The 17,825-nt window shown below is 47.3% G+C and overlaps 1 protein-coding gene across 1 annotated transcript in view; it reads right to left on the bottom strand.

Moving 5' to 3' along the window:
- Window positions 1–2,555: 2,555 nt before the first annotated feature.
- The window catches only part of CNNM2 (cyclin and CBS domain divalent metal cation transport mediator 2), a 117,415-nt gene continuing 102,145 nt past the window's right edge, over window positions 2,556–17,825 (bottom strand). Inside the window, 3 exon segments of the mRNA XM_030951332.1 lie at window positions 2,556–10,473; window positions 12,673–12,857; window positions 16,500–16,565. Coding sequence (XP_030807192.1) covers window positions 10,264–10,473; window positions 12,673–12,857; window positions 16,500–16,565 — 461 coding nt within the window. The 3' untranslated portion in view covers window positions 2,556–10,263.

Raw genomic sequence — 17,825 nt, 5'->3', positions numbered from 1 at the left:
ACAGGGAAGGCCAGTGCTGCCACACAAGGCTGTGCCCAGCTAAAACAGGCAGCCTTGGGCACTGCTGAACTCAACCCTCCCCTACAAACCAACTCCTCATGCCAACCAAACCAGACCTGAGGAGGTTCCCCCATCAGCACCAGCACAGAAGGATATTCAGTATCAGGGCCCGAAGTGCCAGACAGAAAAGCAAAACTAAATGGCAACAGCTGGTGGCCAGCACTCAACACCTGACACAAGGGATTGCTGAAAACTCCAGAGCACTGTGTTTTTGACACCTCAGTTTTGGGGTCTCCTTTGGAGAGGAGCTAACGTACCCACAGTGAGGCTGGCTGCAGGAAGGGTTCCAGGGAGCTGTTCCCGAGCCCTTTCACCAAAGGCCGTGCTGGGCTCTGCTATGTTTAAACTTCATTTCTCCAAGTATAGCTACTTGAATTTTTTAAGCTTTAGCTCAGCAGCTGGGGGAGGCATGTGGCTGCAGAAAGGGAGGTCTGGGGAGCTCCATGCATTCCTCCTTCACAATCGGTCACCACAAATAGCTCACTCCCAGCCCAGGGCTATTTCTGACTGAGATGGGGAGAAGAGTCTTCGAGGCTGGAGCAATGGAAAGAATTTACCCTCACTTCATGGTGGGAAAGTGTCAGGCAAAGTCTGACAGACGCACAGGCACTGCCTGGCCTTGTACCATCCTATCCATCCCGTGCTGGCTCCACCATGAAGTTGTGGTAACCACGGACCAAGAGCCAGGGTGAAGCTTCTTGCCTGGCTGGCACTGGGGACACGGTCACAGCCCAAGTTTCCAGCCCACACCTCCCTCAGGCAGCTGCCCATGGCTGATCTGCACAGCTGCCACGTCCCAGAAGCCGCTGGCCTGGCAGCACCTGTGTCTCCACTCTGCAGAACCTCAGGGAAAGCTCCTGCTGCTCTCTCTGCAACCTGTGCCCCAGCCCAGGGACAGGCATGCTTTGCTTTTGCCCACCAGCAGATTGTCTCCTGCAGCAAAAGCCTGGTGGAAGCAAGGCAAGCATGGGGGAACAGGCCTCAGCCCCTGTCCCGAGCTCTCACTGACCTGATTTCTGGTTTTTCCCACTTTCCTCAGCACTTCACGTCCACCTCCCCTGCTCTGTGGAGCCAGAGGGGGCTCACAGGGGCTGCACGAACCAAATCCTAGCAGAGACAGAACCCAAGGCTTACTGCCCTTCGCCACAGCCCTCAGACATGACATGTTGGGCACTGCCACTTCTGACCAGGTCCCAGCCATCAGAGCTGCTCCCAGCTCCTCCTCCTTTAGCCACCTCCTCGCTCAGCAGAGCAAGGCCCAGCTGCACTCTGTATCAGGATATGCCCGACCATGGTGGAGGGCGCAAAGCCCTGTGCCAGTCCCTGAGCAGCAGCCATTCCAACCTCCGGCCTGAAGCCCCAGCACGGCAAACGTGGATAAAGAAATCCTGAAACTGCAGAGCCACCAGTCCACCCTGGCCCTGCACAAGGGGGCTTTCCCTCCAGGAAACCAGCCCTGTGGGCCATTGGCTGCAGAGCCTGGCCATGGCAGGAGCTACTGCTGGAGCCTTGAGGACACGGAGCTCTGGGTACAGCTTTGGGCACTGCTCCTGCCCTGCTGCCACAGCGGCCTGGACCTAGCAGCCACAACCCATCCCACCTCTCTGAAGGGACCTGGCCTCTTACACCCTCCCTTCCTGGGCTCTCTCTATCCTGCTCCTCCTTCCTGCTGCTCATTACCACCAGAGCCAGCCTGAAGTTGCCTCCACATTAATTCTACTTCCATCATGCTTGTAGCATCCCACCACCCTCCACCAGCTGCCAGGGACAGGCACACACAGCAGAGCAGGAGTCCTCAAGGACCTGCCACTCCCTCTGTCCTGCTGATACCTCATGGTGAGGGAGGTCCAGAGGGATGGGGCCATCCTGCAGTACAGAAGCAGGGACAGAGGCTGCACTGGGTGCAGCAAAAATCCCCACAGGGTTTGAGCAGCTGTTGCCCATTTTGCTAAGCCAGGGTCTGGCAACTCAAGAGCTGAGCATGACAAAAGCTGGGGGCAGGGAGAGCAGCTGGGTGGAACAGCCGTGAAGAGGAAAGGGGCTGAGGGATGGCAGAAGCACAATACGGGCACAGGGCAGGGCTGTATGTGACACACAGGACAGGGGCTGTTCCTCCACCAGTGTGAGCTGAAGTGATGGTGAGCAAGGGCCTAAGCACAGGCTCGCTCTCCTGCTCAGAAATGTCTCTGCGGCTGCAGGCTCCACACAGCTCCACTGCCAACACCCCAGCATGAGGGGAGCAGGCAGCAGCACCCAGGTGCAGGGGATGGACCGACTCACTGCACCAAAGTTCTCCCGTCCCACGGAGCCACCGCCAAGCCCAGGCACGTCCCTCACTGGAGAGCCCCGCTGATGGCCGCGGGCAGGAACGCGCTACGGACAGACAGACAGACAGACAGCATCTGCGCCCCCAGACAAACACCACCTACGGAGAGCAGGTTGTAAATAAGGGGTTTTTATTACTGAAAGAAAAACTCCCTCACCCTTGAGGGAACTTCAAAAAGTCAGCTGCTTGCCATTGCCACCAGCTTCCCAGCCAGCCCCTGACCAGCAAAGCTACCAGCAAAGCCCTCCCCAGCTCGAGGACTGAGCTAAGTCCTCTGGTCTTGAGGCCCAGACCCACCAAAGTGAAGAGCAATACCTGCCTCTAAAGGAACAAGATCCAGCCTCTCTGTGGCTCTTGGCAGCTGAAGTGGAGATTAAAGACTGTTAAATGTGCCAGTAGGAGAGATCTGGGTACAGGATCACAGACATCAGCCCCACCACCCACATGCCAAAATCTGTCCCTTGGAAATGAGGGGAAAGCACAGAGGAGGGAAAAATGCATAAACTGGAATGTTCAACAGAAAAAAAAAATCATCATTTATCTAAAAAGAATAGAAATAAACAAAATGCTTTAAAACAAAATCACAAAATATACAAATAAATCTGGTACAAAATAAATAGGAAAGATTGGAAATCTACAACAAAATTGGAATAATTATAAAATTAATTTGTATGACAATCAGTATATGAAACGTATACACTTCATTCAGGATTTCAGTTGTGCTTATTCAGGTTTATGTACACACATGGAAATACTGTAGTCAGAACACTACAACTCTGGAAACCCGAAGTCATGTACAATATGATACAATTCGCAAAGACCACACACGATGGCAAATAAGACACAGGGAAGAGCTGGCTGGAGTGGGATCAGACAGCCATGAAAATGCACTGCAAAGGGAGAGCCACCATGCTCTGGAATGGGGGGACCAAAGCCGAGCCAGCAGCAGCCAGGGCAGGGCTCAGGGCAGCCAGGAAGGAGAAAGGTTTGGTGTGAGACCTCTGGCTGCTGAGCACCAGCTTGCTCATGGCTTCCAGGAACATATCTCAAGTATTTGGAGGGTTTCAGATACACTGTGTTTGGCATCCAGGCACCTGCCCAGTGATTCAGGTGTCAAGGCTGGCTCTGCTGGAGAAAAAAAATGCCAAGAGCTCTCAGGTCCCTCAGCAGGGCCTGACCCTGAACTACTGGTAAGCCACCCTTGTGCTCAGGAGAACATGGATCAAATGGGACCAGAGCACTGCTGCTGGGGTCCTGGGGAGATTCAACTCTCCAAATTCCATGTAATCTCCGAGGAAGGCAGAGTCCCTTGAGCAGCATCTCCTACCCTCAGTGTGAGAAATGAAGACAGAATGGCTGCAGCATGGCCCGTTCTGACTGCTGCCCCTCCTTCTCGCCTTCCTGAACACTGAATTAAAGCCCAGTGAGCGAAGCAGAGGAGCAGCTGCGCTGTGAACACAGCTGTCACAGCAGCCACAGCGCTGAATCCAAACCAGCACAATGCAGAAGGACAGAGCATGTACCCTGGGTGGAAACCTGCCAGCCCAGCCAGCCCAGCCCAGCACAACCCAGCCTGCTGGACCTGAGACTTTAAAGCAGGAATGACACTAGAGCTGATCCAGGCCCAGCCAGGCTGTCAATTCTGAGAAGAGGAGCTCATCAGGAACCCTCACTCTCCCACAGCAATCTTTGGGACATGCATTCCATATTGGCACTTCCACCTAAAGGCATCTGACACCAACTAGTTTTTCACTTGTATTTGGGAGCATTTGGTTCAACAGTGATGCCCACAGGATAGAACACCACCTTCTATGATAAAGCTCTGTGCAGCAAACAGTTGAGAAGGGATGCTAGACTGCTACACCAAGCACCAAATGCTGGGACAAGCCCTCCTTCCCCAACAAATCCTGCTACCAACCAACTGCCACGCTGCTTTCTGGAGAAGACAACAAAGAAATCAAATCCACTCCTGGAGCATTGGAGCCACCTGCAGCCTTTGCGTGTTTCAGGCTCACAACAGCTGAAAAACCTCTAGCCCGGTTCCATGACAGGCCACTTGTACCGAGTCCAGCTGAGCCTCTGCTTCTGGGGGAGGATCAAACACCAAGCACTTCCTTGGCCAGAAATCTGCACTGAAGGAGCAAGAGCAGCCAGAGCACCAAGCACTGCAGGATCCTAGTGATCAGCCCTCCTCAAAGGATAACACAGCCCAAAGGCAAAACCTGAGAGGAGAATGATGTTTTTCAGCTGGAGACAGAAGACCAGCAGCTCTGAGTACCGCATTTCCAACGTGAAGAACTGCTAAAAGTCTGACCTCAGGTAACAAGAAGAAAGTATCACTTTGACTGAATTCAGTGCTACCAACCTACAAAACAACTCCATCTGCCACCTGTACCGTGCCACTGACTGGAGATAGCTTTCCAGCAACCCTTTCCCATCCCTGAAGCTCAGGAAAATATGCACACACCAGATGGAAAAGCTCAACTGTACCGCCTTGGACCCACAGCAACAACATCTCCTCATCTGGATGCAGCCCCGAGACTGGCCCAAGGAACACAACCCAGCATGAAGCCAGGCTCCAGGACAAGAGCAAGACACCAAGCAGGATTGTTGAGGGGGCTCTGCACGAAGCCATGGATGTCCATGTCCCCTATGCTGCTCACACGTGGGAGTGAGGCCAGAATCACCATAGACATCACACCAGCAAGAGACCTGCAGCTGATGGACCAAAAGCAGGGATGAGGGCAGCTGCCCAGCCCAGCCTGTGGTGCAGAGCCTGTCCCCCCTGCTGGCTAAGTCAGATGAAGGCTGCTCTCCCATCTGTACCATGGGAAGATGCCTGATTGTGTTGGTTAATCTCATCATTTCACTGCTGGGCCAAACCAACCCTCAGTATCCAGGGAACAGGTACTTCTTTGGATCTATGTAGAGCCCCAGTGTAGAGCCAGGTGGTGGGACAGGCAGCACATCTGGGGCTGTACCACACCACAGCCAGGGTTCTTGCCTTGGGACAGGGCACAGTGTGGGCACAGGGACCCTCAGTGCTGGGTGGGCACCTTTGGGATGAAGCCTCAAGTCAGCATCACAAGAGGTATTCTGCAGCATCCTTCCCCACCCCCTGCCCCAGTTTTCTATTGGTAATCCAGACACTGGATAACTTGACAACTGGTACACAGATACTAGATTTAAAACCACAGATGTGTGTATTAGACATTGTATAAAATATGGTACATCTTTCATGTGGGAATGATTTCTATAGAGAACATAATTCTGCACAAGGAAGATGCATGTTCCAAGGGGTCCTGGACAATGTGGCTGTGCTCTCCATCACGCAGGATACTTACACAGGATGCTCGTGAGGAGGAAAGGGCTGCTCTTTGCCATTGGCATCCCCACACCCCTTGGCTGAGCTCTGCAGAGATCACAGGAAGCACCACTGCTGCCCAAACAGCCCCTCACACAAAGCTACCTCTTTGGTTTTCTTTGAGCTGATTTGAACCAAAGCCTGACACCTCCAGTGCCAAATCTCATCCTCATCCAAGCTGGGCCCTGAAGGCTGAGAAGCAGCAATGGGTGATGTGTGTGGGCCATCGGGCAACTCGCCCTGCTACCCCTGAGCTTTCTCCAGGTCTGAGGGCCATATCTTGGGACTCCTGCTCTTGCCAGCTCCACCCACACAAAAAGGCACTTAAAGAAAAGAAGAAACACAAACAAAAAAGCCCCCAGTGGTGAGGAAAAATGACATGAGTCCAGAAGAGAGGAGGAACAGAAAAGTAAGCACATGAATGAGTGGCTAACCCTTCTTCCAACAGGCCCAAGAACTGCACACTTTCAGCAGCCAGCCCCAGCTGCCCCTGTATAGGTCTCAACCATCATCCCATTCCTGCTTAGTCTGGAGCAGGAGCTTACAGGGGCAAAAAAACCATGAGAGGCAACTATACATGACACAGGTTTGGAGGAGAAGTAGTGAGCAGAAGGATCTGCCCTGTGGAGCTTCCTCTCCTGGTGCATCTGGATTAGGGAAGCACCTTTTCCTGCCACACCAGCCTTGGGGCCCTTGCCCACCAGCCAGTCCAGACACCCTGCCAGCATTCCTCATCCCACTGTGGGATAACCCATCCAGAGCTCCTCCAGGGCACCAGTCTCCAGCGGCACTGGGATTTCAGGGAGTGGACAAGCTGGGAATAAAACAAGCACCTTGTAAACTCCAATGGGTCTGAGCCTGTGGCACAGAGTGGCTGAGGCTGGCTTGCTCCCCACTGAGCCCCTCTCCTCTCAGAACTAATGTGCTTCATATGATCTCCACATCACCAGAGTCAGTCTCATTTGGAGAAAGATTCTCACTGGAAAGCAAGAACATTCCTTCACTCTTTACAAAGATTTGGCAATACACAGAATTTAAAAAAATAAATCATAGTTACAACAGATTCAGGTTCACTTCGTTTAAAGGAAATTCAACCAACAGGAGTGTAAAAGATATAATTCACAGTTGTGCATTTAAGATATTAGTGTTGAAAACCTCACTTCAAAGAACTCTTGTGCAAAATTGTATTGACAGTAGAAACCATGGCTAGATGCCCTCCCAGCCTCCCCCAGCCCACAGGCCATCATCCACCCTGCTGCCTGCACCCAGAGGCAGACGGGCAAGGGGAACAAAGGCAGCAGCAGGAGTTGACATAGGAAGATGCAGTATCCTTTCTACAAGTCAAAGCCTGGCCAAGGTCTGAGGTCAAGTCCAAGGACTCCCAAAGCCACCAGCCAGTGCCCTGTGCTGTGGTGACGGGCTGTGTGTCCTCGTGGCACTGCAGCACAGCATCCAAGTGCCCCATGAGGCAGAGGGGGCACCCCTGCAAGGGCACGGAGAGGATGCTGTGGCATCTCCACTGCAGCCAGGAGAGCCAAGCCCTGGCATCGGCAACGCTGTCCCAATGCTCAGAGGCATCCTGAGCTGGGCATGGGGCTCTGCTGGGATGGTTCCCACCAGGAGGGCTGGGAACCCCTCGCATTTGTTAAACAGTAAAACTCTAAATACCCTGAGAACAGGGAGACAGGATTTTTCCCCTCCAGGGAGAGGACCATGCTTTGTTCTTCAAGCTAATTAGTAGTAGCAGCTCCTAACCCCTCTGGGCCAGGTACGTATTTTCCATATGAAACACATCTATAATCAACTATTTTTATGGAAATTAAGTGAAATTACTTCACTTTTCATTATTTGATCTATACAAATGATGAAAAACAGTCATGCAAAAAATTGCCTGCAAATTTTGGAACAGTGCAGCATGGGCAGAAGCAGGAGGTATTTGCTTTGGGATCACATGGCTTTGGTTGGAAAAATTTGCACTCTTCTTTTTTTTTGCCTTTTTCTTTTTTTTTTTTTTTAAGGGAAACAGACATTGAAACAAATCCTTAACCTGCCATAAGAAGCAGAAGTCAGATCCAGTGAGCAACCTCATCCTGGAGAGAGCTGCCTTGACTTGAGCCTTCCCTCCTTTGGCAGGTTTGACAAAATGGATACTGCATCTCAAGTTCACCACCGTGTCAAACACTTCCAACAAACTTTTACATTCAGCAACACCAGATAAAAACTGGCGAGATGAGTCCCTCGCCGAGGACAAATGCTGTAACATCTGGAGATTTTGCTCTGTGAGAAAGGTGCAATATTGGCAGCTCCCTGGGAAGGCACAAGGCTTAGGCCAGCCCATGCTGCTATCAAGCCATGCGCTCTCAGCAGTGCTGGTGCACATCAGAGCAAGGGTGGGATGGAGACTAAGGAAACATTTTTGGATGGGAAAAGTCAAAAAGCTACATGTGAGAGCAAGGCTTTGGAGGGCCTGTTTCCTCCTCACAGTGTGCACAAGTTGGATACTGTGCAATTTCTATGCCCCTTGCAGGGACTTCATCCTCATGGGTGGCTCCCATCAGGATGGACAGAAAAAATTAGGGCTGCTTTGTGAAGATGGAAGAGAGAGGAGGAGGAGGGAGACAGGCAAACCCAATTGGCTCTGACACCACACACTCCAATTCCCACAGGGAGATCCTGCAATGGAATATTGCACCTTTCCAGCCACCGGTCACACAGATGGACCACGGGAACTTGCAGTGAGTGCCTTCCACAGCCTGCAAGCAGGAGAGATGGGGCAGGCCTGCAGGCACAGAGAGCTCTGGCAGTTGCATTTGGGGCTTCTTTGGATGTCCCCAAAGAGATTATCCATGTGTAAAGAAGGGGAAATGCTACATAGCCAGGGGCCATAGCAGGGTCTTGAAGCAGAGAAACCACAAAGCCTGATTTATCAATCCAGATACTGATGTTCACATTTTGTTTGAGACAGCATTGGAAGGGGAGAGGCCTGGGGGGGACGACTTTCTTTTTTTATTCATTTGAGGACTTAGACTCCATCTGTGGAAATGGGTGATGCACAACTGCCATAGGGTGCCTCTTGCTAGGACCAAATCAGCATCCAGGTTTTTGGGGTGGATGAATTGGTTTCTGCTGCCCAAGGCAGGTGTTGCCCTGCACTGGTGGCAGCTGGGTGGGAGGCTCTCTGCTCTGGTACCTTGGTAATCCCTACAATGGCTGTTAAAAGGGGCAAGAAAGAAGGAAATACACTGAATCCACTCAAAGGAATGACTGTGGCTGGGAACTGCCTGGAAATGAACCTCTCTGAATCCCTGAAGTGCAAAACACTCGCGTCTGGAAAGTTTAGTCAGCTCTTGGAGAGGAGAGGATGGTTCTGGCTCCTCAGCAGTGCCCATCCTTGCACTGGCAGAGGGTTACTGTCACCTGGAGCATGTACTTTGGCTGTAATTGTAGCAGCATCTTCTGTGTTAATATTAGAGATTACAGAGGGGACAGGGACTGATGTTGATGTCTGATACTCAGCAAAGGCTGCACCATCTGTCTGGCCAAGGTAACGGTGCACACACCGCTACAGCCCAGGAGTGTTTAAATACTTGGTGTCTCAGGGCTCACACATTACTTCATCATGCAATTGGCAGAAACATCAATGAAAAACCACCCAGTTACTTCACTATGGAATATCACACCCGGCTTTCATTTCCCGTGACTGCAGTTTTGCTTATTAATTCCTTCCCCCCAGTATCATCTTCAACATACACAAAGGTTTTGGAGGTTACAAAACTGTAAGTGTAACAATGCTTTTGCCTGTTTAACAAAGAAACCTTCTAAAATTTGAATTATTAAATACCAAAGTAACCACTCCTTCCCTGAAAATTAACTGCAAGAATGTAATAATCCTCATCTCTTGGTCCTCCAGGTGGCTGAAGCCAGAGGTTCCTTGAAGCTCGCTCCTTCTTAGGACACAAATAACATACAAGTACCAGTTACTAACTTTTTCAACAGGGTAACAAAAAGGACCACAGAGGGGTGAGAAGAGGCCTAAGGACATTGGAGCCAATTCACAAAACCATAACAGAGCCCATTTGAGGTTCATGAGGGACAGAAACAATTTAAAACTCTGCAAAATACTTTTTAAAAACATGATCTCTCTTGAAAAAATAATGGAGGAGCTTTTAAACTTCCCCATATGTGTTTGAGGAGGAAAACCCAACAAAGATCAAAAGTACAGATAAAAAATAAACATAATTCTACTTTGCAAGAATTCTCATCGTTCTCAGGGGTGGCTCACCATTCCCAAATTACGTTTGGGTCTTTAGTCTCTCTTGCTCTTTGCTCCTTTCTTCCTGTTTCTTCCTCTTCTGCTCCCAGAACGGACGCAAAAGTCTTTGGTCTCAGAACACTGGATGCAGCAGTGTTGCAAGCACACACTAACGGTGTTCACACTCAGGGAGGAGGCAGGAAGGAGCGAGGGCTGGTCCTGCTGAGGAGATGGGATGGGTGGGTTGTGGGGAGTCAGCTCCTAGATGGCTCCTTCACTGTGCATACTGTGGTTGGGCTTGTTGTGAGTCACACAGTTCTGTTCGTTCAGCAGGTTTGCTGTCTCGTCTGGCAAACCATCGTGCAGCTCCGTAAGAGTCAGTTCGATTTTAGTGTTTTCACTGTCCGAGGACTGAGGTGTTTTGTCCATCCGGGATGCCATCAGGGCATTTTGGTACTGCTGTCTTGAGATCTGCTCCAAGAACAGGGAAGAAACAAAAGAAGTCAGTCACACTTCTATGCCTCCTGTGGAGCACACTGAGAAGATAAAGCTTCCTCCCTTTCCAGATCACCACACTTGAACCCCTCTTTACCTGTTTCCATAAAACATCCCTGTGCTTTGCAAGCCTAGAGCATCCCAGCTGAACACCCACAGCATGGTGACATTCCCAGGGAGGGTGGGAGAACAGTGCTGTGCAATCACCATACTGTTCAAAGGCAGGGATTTATTCCTATGCAGAGATTTTTAAATCAGACCTCCATTTCCCTCCAACCATGCACACCTTTAGGACCAGAACCAGAGATCAATGAAGCCTTTCTCCCAACTTCAGTGAGCTCCTGGTGAGGCTCTAAGTGTCCCTATAGAGCCAAGCCAGCTCTATAGTACAAGTATAGAGTACAAGCATTCCTGCTCTTGTCTAGGCCAGCAAACACAGCAGGAGCTACAGCCTTATACATAAGGACATTTGAGTCTAGGAAACACTGGGATGCCCACAGAGATGAGTCCAAATTAGCAACCCATGAAGTTTTCCACTGGTCTCTGCAAGAGCTGTCGGCACTCAGCAGAGCAGTGATGACAAGAGCTGGCCTAGAGCACAGAGTGACACTGCCCATGGTGCCACAGGGACAGGGAAGCCCAGAGCCCCTCTACATCTGCACGTGGTGGTGGAGGGCAGAATTCCTCCTGGAGCCACAAGCAACCAGCCCTGTGAACTCCTCCAGGCCAACCTTCTCAGCCAGGACAGGCAGCAGGATGCATGTGCACTGGCAGCCCCATGAGCCCACAGCAGTGGGTGATCTTGGCAGGCAGGAAGGTGGAAGAGATGAAATGACTTTTAGAGAACTGTAAATTTCAGTAGCAACACAAAAAGGGACTGGAAATGGACAGAATCAGATGGACCAAGTCACAACTCCAAAAGCAAAATCCAAACATGCATGAGCAGGTCACAACCCCGGTTTTACAAGGTATTAATTGAATGAATGACCATGTGGCACAGTGAAAACACTAATGTTGAGTATTCTGACCTATGTGTAAAGCAGAGTGATGCAAGAAGAGGTGTGCAAGTCTGTCTGCAGAGATACCAGGACAGTTTAACATTCATTAGCCTTGGTATGAACACAATGAGATTTGGAAGGACTTCACATAAACCAGCATAGGGTGAGCAGCTGCTCTGTACAGCAGCTTAGCCATTGAAATCTGTAGTGAGAATCAACTGCCCAGTGATAAACATCTACTGATGTAATCCTTGAAGGACTGAACCACTGACCAGTACGCTTGCATCTCAAAGTTTTGACAGCAAGACTTCACTCTCCTTTTAAAATTTGGCTAAAGAATACTCAGTTTAGCATTCTCGTATGTCTACCCTATTCCACATTCTTAACATTGAATTAACTAACAGAAGTTAAGCTCACAAATCACTTGAGTTGCATACAAACAAACTGTGAACTTCACTTAATTTAAGAAAAGCATCAATGTCAACTTCTGGCCATGGGACATCAGCTTCCCTGGACTCCCAGCTGGGCTGGAATTGCTGCCAGCATTAGCTGTTCCTCAGCTCAGCTAGATTTCCTCTCCCACAGGACTCGCACACATTTCAGCGTGGGATGCTCCATGCTGGGGGACAGAGCTGTATTTCATGCAGCAACTCACTGGTAGTATGAGACATGAGCCTAATACATGTGAAGTTAAGATAAAGAGAAATGTCCAAGACTTCTCCAAGCAGAAGAAGGATGGCAAGTCAGAAAGTAAGATCAAGAACCCCAAACTGAAACCAAAATCAGAAGTGAATAAAAACTGCAACCAACAGTAAATGTCTCATCCTTTAGAAAAGGACAGTCTGATAATGAAGGGTCTCCAGATGGGTCCATGAGGCTTCATGAGGATAGGTTTGACTAAAAACAGAGAGGTTATTTTTATAATATTTCCTCAAAGGACCTGAAATCCAGAAAATTATGTGACCAGTCTACTTACAAGTCTAAATGACAAGAACAGTGAAGACAAAGCAGTGGACAGCAGATATTGGAAAAAAAGTAGTTTAAAGTAACTTTAAACAGCTGCTTTCATAATGCTATTTACTCACAGAAGAATTCAGAGGGAATTCCCTTCCCCAGGCTCTCCATCCTACCAGCCAAGCCCGACTTTCCAGTAGAGTCTTTCTAGCTTTTTTCCTACCTTGACAAACTGAATGTCTGTGAGGGCTTTCACTGAGTAGTCTGGAACATACACTTGGAGGAAGGAGGCGTTCAGCTGGTTGTTGCTGCTCCCCAACGTTGGGGTCACGGCGTCGATGCGATCGCTCCGGTTTAAAGAGTCTGAGTGATTCAAGCCACAGGGCCGAGGTGGGGACTTGTTTTCAGCTAAGAAAAAACAGGCAAGAGCAAGAGATTTCTTAAATCAAGTAGAAAACTTTTAAAGTAATCAGTTTCAAAGGGACATAATAAATTGTGATGTAGCATAAACTGCAAATGCTTAATCCATTCATAAGTAGGTATGTGGCTAAACAACCAAATTATTTTGAAAAATGGTATCTTTTCAGTCCAGAGCCAGTAACCAGCATCACTGAGTATGCCCTAAACAAACCTGTTCTTGTTTATGTTGCAACAGACATGCCCTGAGAACACAGTGCCTCAGCTGATGAGCAGAAACTACCACAGAAAGGTGGTAGTTCCCAAGGCTCCCTTACAAGAGTTCTTGATAATCAGACCATGCTTAATATACATTTTTTAATTATTGTTACTTTCATCCACAGTCAGTCCCAGCTGACCCTTATCCCCTTTATTTCACCTGATACCTACATATGCCTTGTTCCCTCAGCTACAGCAGACGTTTTCAGCAGGAGTAACAGAGCCCTCAGTGGACCAGAGTGCAGTACACATGACAATTACTTCAACATTTCCTACCAGTGCTTGAGGTGGCAAAACCTCAATGAAGGAAAGCAAACTCCATGCCAGCCAGTGACACAGACAGAATAGTCCACACTACAGAGAAAAATCTGTGGCCAGGAAAGGAGAACACTACAGACATCATTTTCCACCACTGGCCTTTAAGTCCCACGGGGTTTCACTTGAAGATCTTGCAGCTGTCCCCTGTGAGTGTGACTGGACACAGTCTATCCAAAGCAAACGTGCTTTTGGGACACCACAGACATTCTGCATCCATGGCTTCCACCCACACAATGACCCAGAAGATAGGAGGACAGAAACACATTCTGAGAGAGACTCCCTCCTGCAGAAGAGCTGCTCCCTGGGCACACACACACAGTACATACTGATCAAAGAACTATCTTTGGGACCAGAGAATTTTTGAATCTTAATGCACTTAAAACTTATTCAGCCAGCCTAAACTCAAACTTGATGTAAACTATGCTACTCACTGCATGATCCCCATTCTCAAGTTGAAAGATCATTTTCATATAATCTTAACATACAAAGTCTCTTTGAGCAAATCAACAAAAATATCCTTAACAAGCTTTTCAAATTCCTTTTTAAAGACTTTTCTACATATAATTTTATTTCTTAAAAAAACCTAAAAACTTCCCTTAAATTTAACCCTGCCTCTGCCACCTAATCACTAGAAATATAATATCTCCTTGTCCAAATGACACAGCCTGTCCCATGCCTCTGAATCCAGTCTTTCCTATACCTAACACTTTAGAATGCAGAATTGCCCCGATTCTTATTCCCACTTAAAAACCTTCTGATGTTGTCTTTCTTGCAATTTTAAAAAGAGGAACAAAAGAAAATACAGGTTCTGACAACTTGATAATTTCCCTACCATTTCTGCACCATGGCATTAGTGCAGGTCCCTATGGCAACACCAAGTGCAGGCTTAGGGCGAAGTACTCAGAGCCTTGCAAGGTTTTCCTCTGTGCCAACTTGCCAACTTGAAAGCCACAGCAGGCTGCAGTAACTGCTGCCAGGAGCCAAAACTCTACCTGCACACAGGGCTTGATACTGAAATTCCCACTGGAGAACAAGGAACTGTGAAGTCTGGATGAATTTGTCCTCTTTCTCACCTGTACACACAAAATATGGCTGTGTGTGACAAGGACAGCCTCACTGCTGCTTGGGATAAAGGCTTCCATCTGGAACAACTTTACACTAGTGTGACTTGCATCTGCCTTTTCTTTCCACCAGGGATCTTATAGTACATTACTAATAAAAAACAAAGCATATAGAGCAACATGGCAAAGCATTATAAGGAAAAAAAAGGGAGAGGTGAGCCAACAGGAGACAACAAAAAGGTATGATTTCTAAAAATGTGAGGGAAACAATGTGATTTCTGGATCACATTCAGTTCAGGGAGAGAGAAGATAATGAAGAGGAAAGGGCGCAGAAAGAACAGACGACAAACACAAGGCAGATCCATGTTAGAGCTTCTCTACCCAGGCTTTCCCACACTCCTCACCTTTCTATACAGAGGATAAAGAGCACAAGCCACAAGACAGACATCAGTACAAGTGTATTATGAATTTGTGTTTAAACAACAGGATTATTTTCATAAGCACCCCACAAAAGGTCTGAGTTTCATCAAAACTGGTACCACGTTGCCACAGTGACCAGGCTTACACTATCAGTTCCTAACAAAGGAGATTCTTGCCACTATTATTTTCCCTTGTTTATTTTTTATAAATTTTTTATTTAACTGGGGGAAAAGCTATGAAAGTATGCTTGGTGTTTTTACTGGAAACAACCTGTGCAAATTATATATTTATTTGTAGAATGGAAAAGGAAAAATAAAAGTGAAAAAAGAAGATCTGGCAAACAAAAGAACCAAGCGAAGAAAGATAATCAAAGTTGCCAAGCTTAAAGGAGAGCCATCAGGTACTTCCATCAAAGAAAGATTAAATTTCTCCCCCTTCTTTGGTGTTTTGCAGCAGGAAAGTAACAGGGCATGAAAAAAATCCCCTGCAAGGCAACAACCTGTAGTTTGTTCAGAATGTGCGTGAAGATAATTTAGGGACCAATGATGAAATACATTTTCTAAAGTTAAAGAAAGAGGATGAAATGCAGGAAGCAGATGGTGAAAGTATATAAAATGCATGATATGTATTAATGTTTAAGAGATGCTTCACTTAAATATGCATATCATAATCTTGTTTGCTTTTAGTTCTGGGGAAAGATTGAAAAAAAAAAAGGAAAAAACTTCAAAAAAAACTTCAAAAGGAAGACATATGCTCACTGTGGCCCAAAATACTTTAGGATTCTGCTTTCCTACAGATTTTCTTGATGGGTTTCCATTTTTCCCAACCATTCCATGCATGCAGTGTCTGCTAAGCTCAGTTCTTGATGTTTCCCAATTTACAATCTCTCAACCACATCTCGGAGCTCCTTTTGGCCCAGTTTGTTCCCTTGCTGGTCTCTGCTCTCCAAAGGAATTTCTGTGCCAGTCAGCTTGGTGACACAGCAAGGAAAGCACAAGAGGAACCAGAAAGTCCTCCCACAATCTTCTTGTGCATCCCATTGCAAATCCATCCACTCAGCAGATCACTGTGCTGGTCCCTGGCATTAACCTCCCTGAGAGAAAGCTCAAAGCTTTCCAGGAATTGAAATGGCCAGACTGTATACAAACCATAGAATTTACCCATATGAGAATATAAAATACTTTCATTAAATAAGTTTTCCTTTTATGGCAGTTTAGCAGCATACATTCTCCTCTGTCAAATGCATTTTCTTCAGAATTTTTTGTGCCTCAGCTTGGGGGAAAATACATTCTTCTGAAAAATCTCCCCTCCTAATTTTCCACCAGCGTCCATATGAGAAAAAAGAACAAGCACACATTACCAAGCACATTTTCTTAAATGTGTTTTTAGTTCTTCCCATTTTGATGACTGACCAGTTCCCATAAACAAAAGTTCAGGATACCTACCTGTGAGGCACAGTTCTGTGCTGGACTTCTCCCTACTGAGCAAAGGGGTCAGACAAATACAGACTGCAGCTGACTTTTTATGGCATCAGGGCAGTCACAAGAATGGTGAAAATAGAAGCATGCAGATTTACCTGGAGAACCTGCTGCTAACAACTCTGTTCTGCTGACAACAAAGGTACGAGACAGGGACAAGGGAACTAGAAGAGGGAGAGAAAAAGGATGAGATCACGGCCAGAAAGGCGGCAGCTATCCACACTCGACAGGGGAAGGAGCCAGCTGACAAACTGACCAACTAAAACCACAAGCGCAAATCAACTGTGGAAAAGAAAAGGGTTAAAACAAAAGCAAAACCAAAAAACGTAATCAAATTTAGAAATAAACCAAAAAACAAGACCAAGGAATTGGAGTGAAGTGAATAATTTTCACTTGCTGTTTTAAATGAGTATCCAGCACCAAATAGTCCATCAAGGTATACTCATGTTCTGAAATAGTTCAAAAGGAGCAGTGGTGCCCACTCCAGCCTGGAAGGCAAGAATTAAAACAAGCCAGAAAACATTCAGGGGTGCTCTTCCTTATGGGAGTCAAATAACAAAAATAAAACCAAAAGATACTTCATAGTTCTTCAAGTTTCCAGTAAAATATAATGTAAGGCTGTGATTCTCCAAGTTCATCCCCGTTGGGATGGGTATTGTATTGCTCACCATTACTGCAAATCCCTCCCCAACTGCAGTTAAAGAAAAAAGCTTCACTCTTTTCTTAGCTTTTTTGTTTGTTTATTTTCTGTGGTTTTGTTTGTGGGGTTATTTTGGTTTTTTGTTGTTTGGTTTTAGTGTTTTACTCCACTGTTAGTGGCTTCATCTTCCAGGTGAGGAGAGCAAGCATGTGTAATTTACTTAGGACCTACAGAAGAGGAGTTTTCTTTCATTCCACAATAACTTATACTTTCCCTGAGCTTTCCTGTCTACACAGAGCAACAGGAACTTATTTTTATAAGCTGATCTCAACAGAAATCTCAGGATGCCATGAGACATCATATAACAAATTCCCTGAACCTGGAAGCAAAGCCAACAAAATGAGGGATTTGCTACAGGTAAAAAAAAAAAAAAATAACAAAGCCAACCAGTTGAAGGTAATTTCAAGACTGGCCAAGATTACTTTACAATAGTGCATATTCCTAAGTGCCACATGGTGAAATTAAAGATGGATTTCAGGGCATTTAAAGAGGAGACCATTTCACCTGATAGGACTTGGGGCAACTGGAATGGTTGGGGGGAGGATTAAGAACATAACAAAAAACAACCCAAAACCCAAGAACACATGAAAAGATTCAAACTGAACAACACTGGCAAAACAGAGATGCCACAGGTGATTTCCAAGTGTAAGCCTGGTAGAAGTGACCATGTCTGACACCCAGGCTCCATGCCTGGCTCTATTGCCAAAGCTAAGGGTATGATGCA

The sequence above is a fragment of the Camarhynchus parvulus genome, chromosome 6, assembly GCF_901933205.1.
Source record: "Camarhynchus parvulus chromosome 6, STF_HiC, whole genome shotgun sequence".
NCBI classification, from domain to species: domain Eukaryota; kingdom Metazoa; phylum Chordata; class Aves; order Passeriformes; family Thraupidae; genus Camarhynchus; species Camarhynchus parvulus.
The sequence above is the reverse complement of the archived record's forward strand: the minus strand, read 5'-3'. Positions and strand labels throughout refer to the sequence as shown.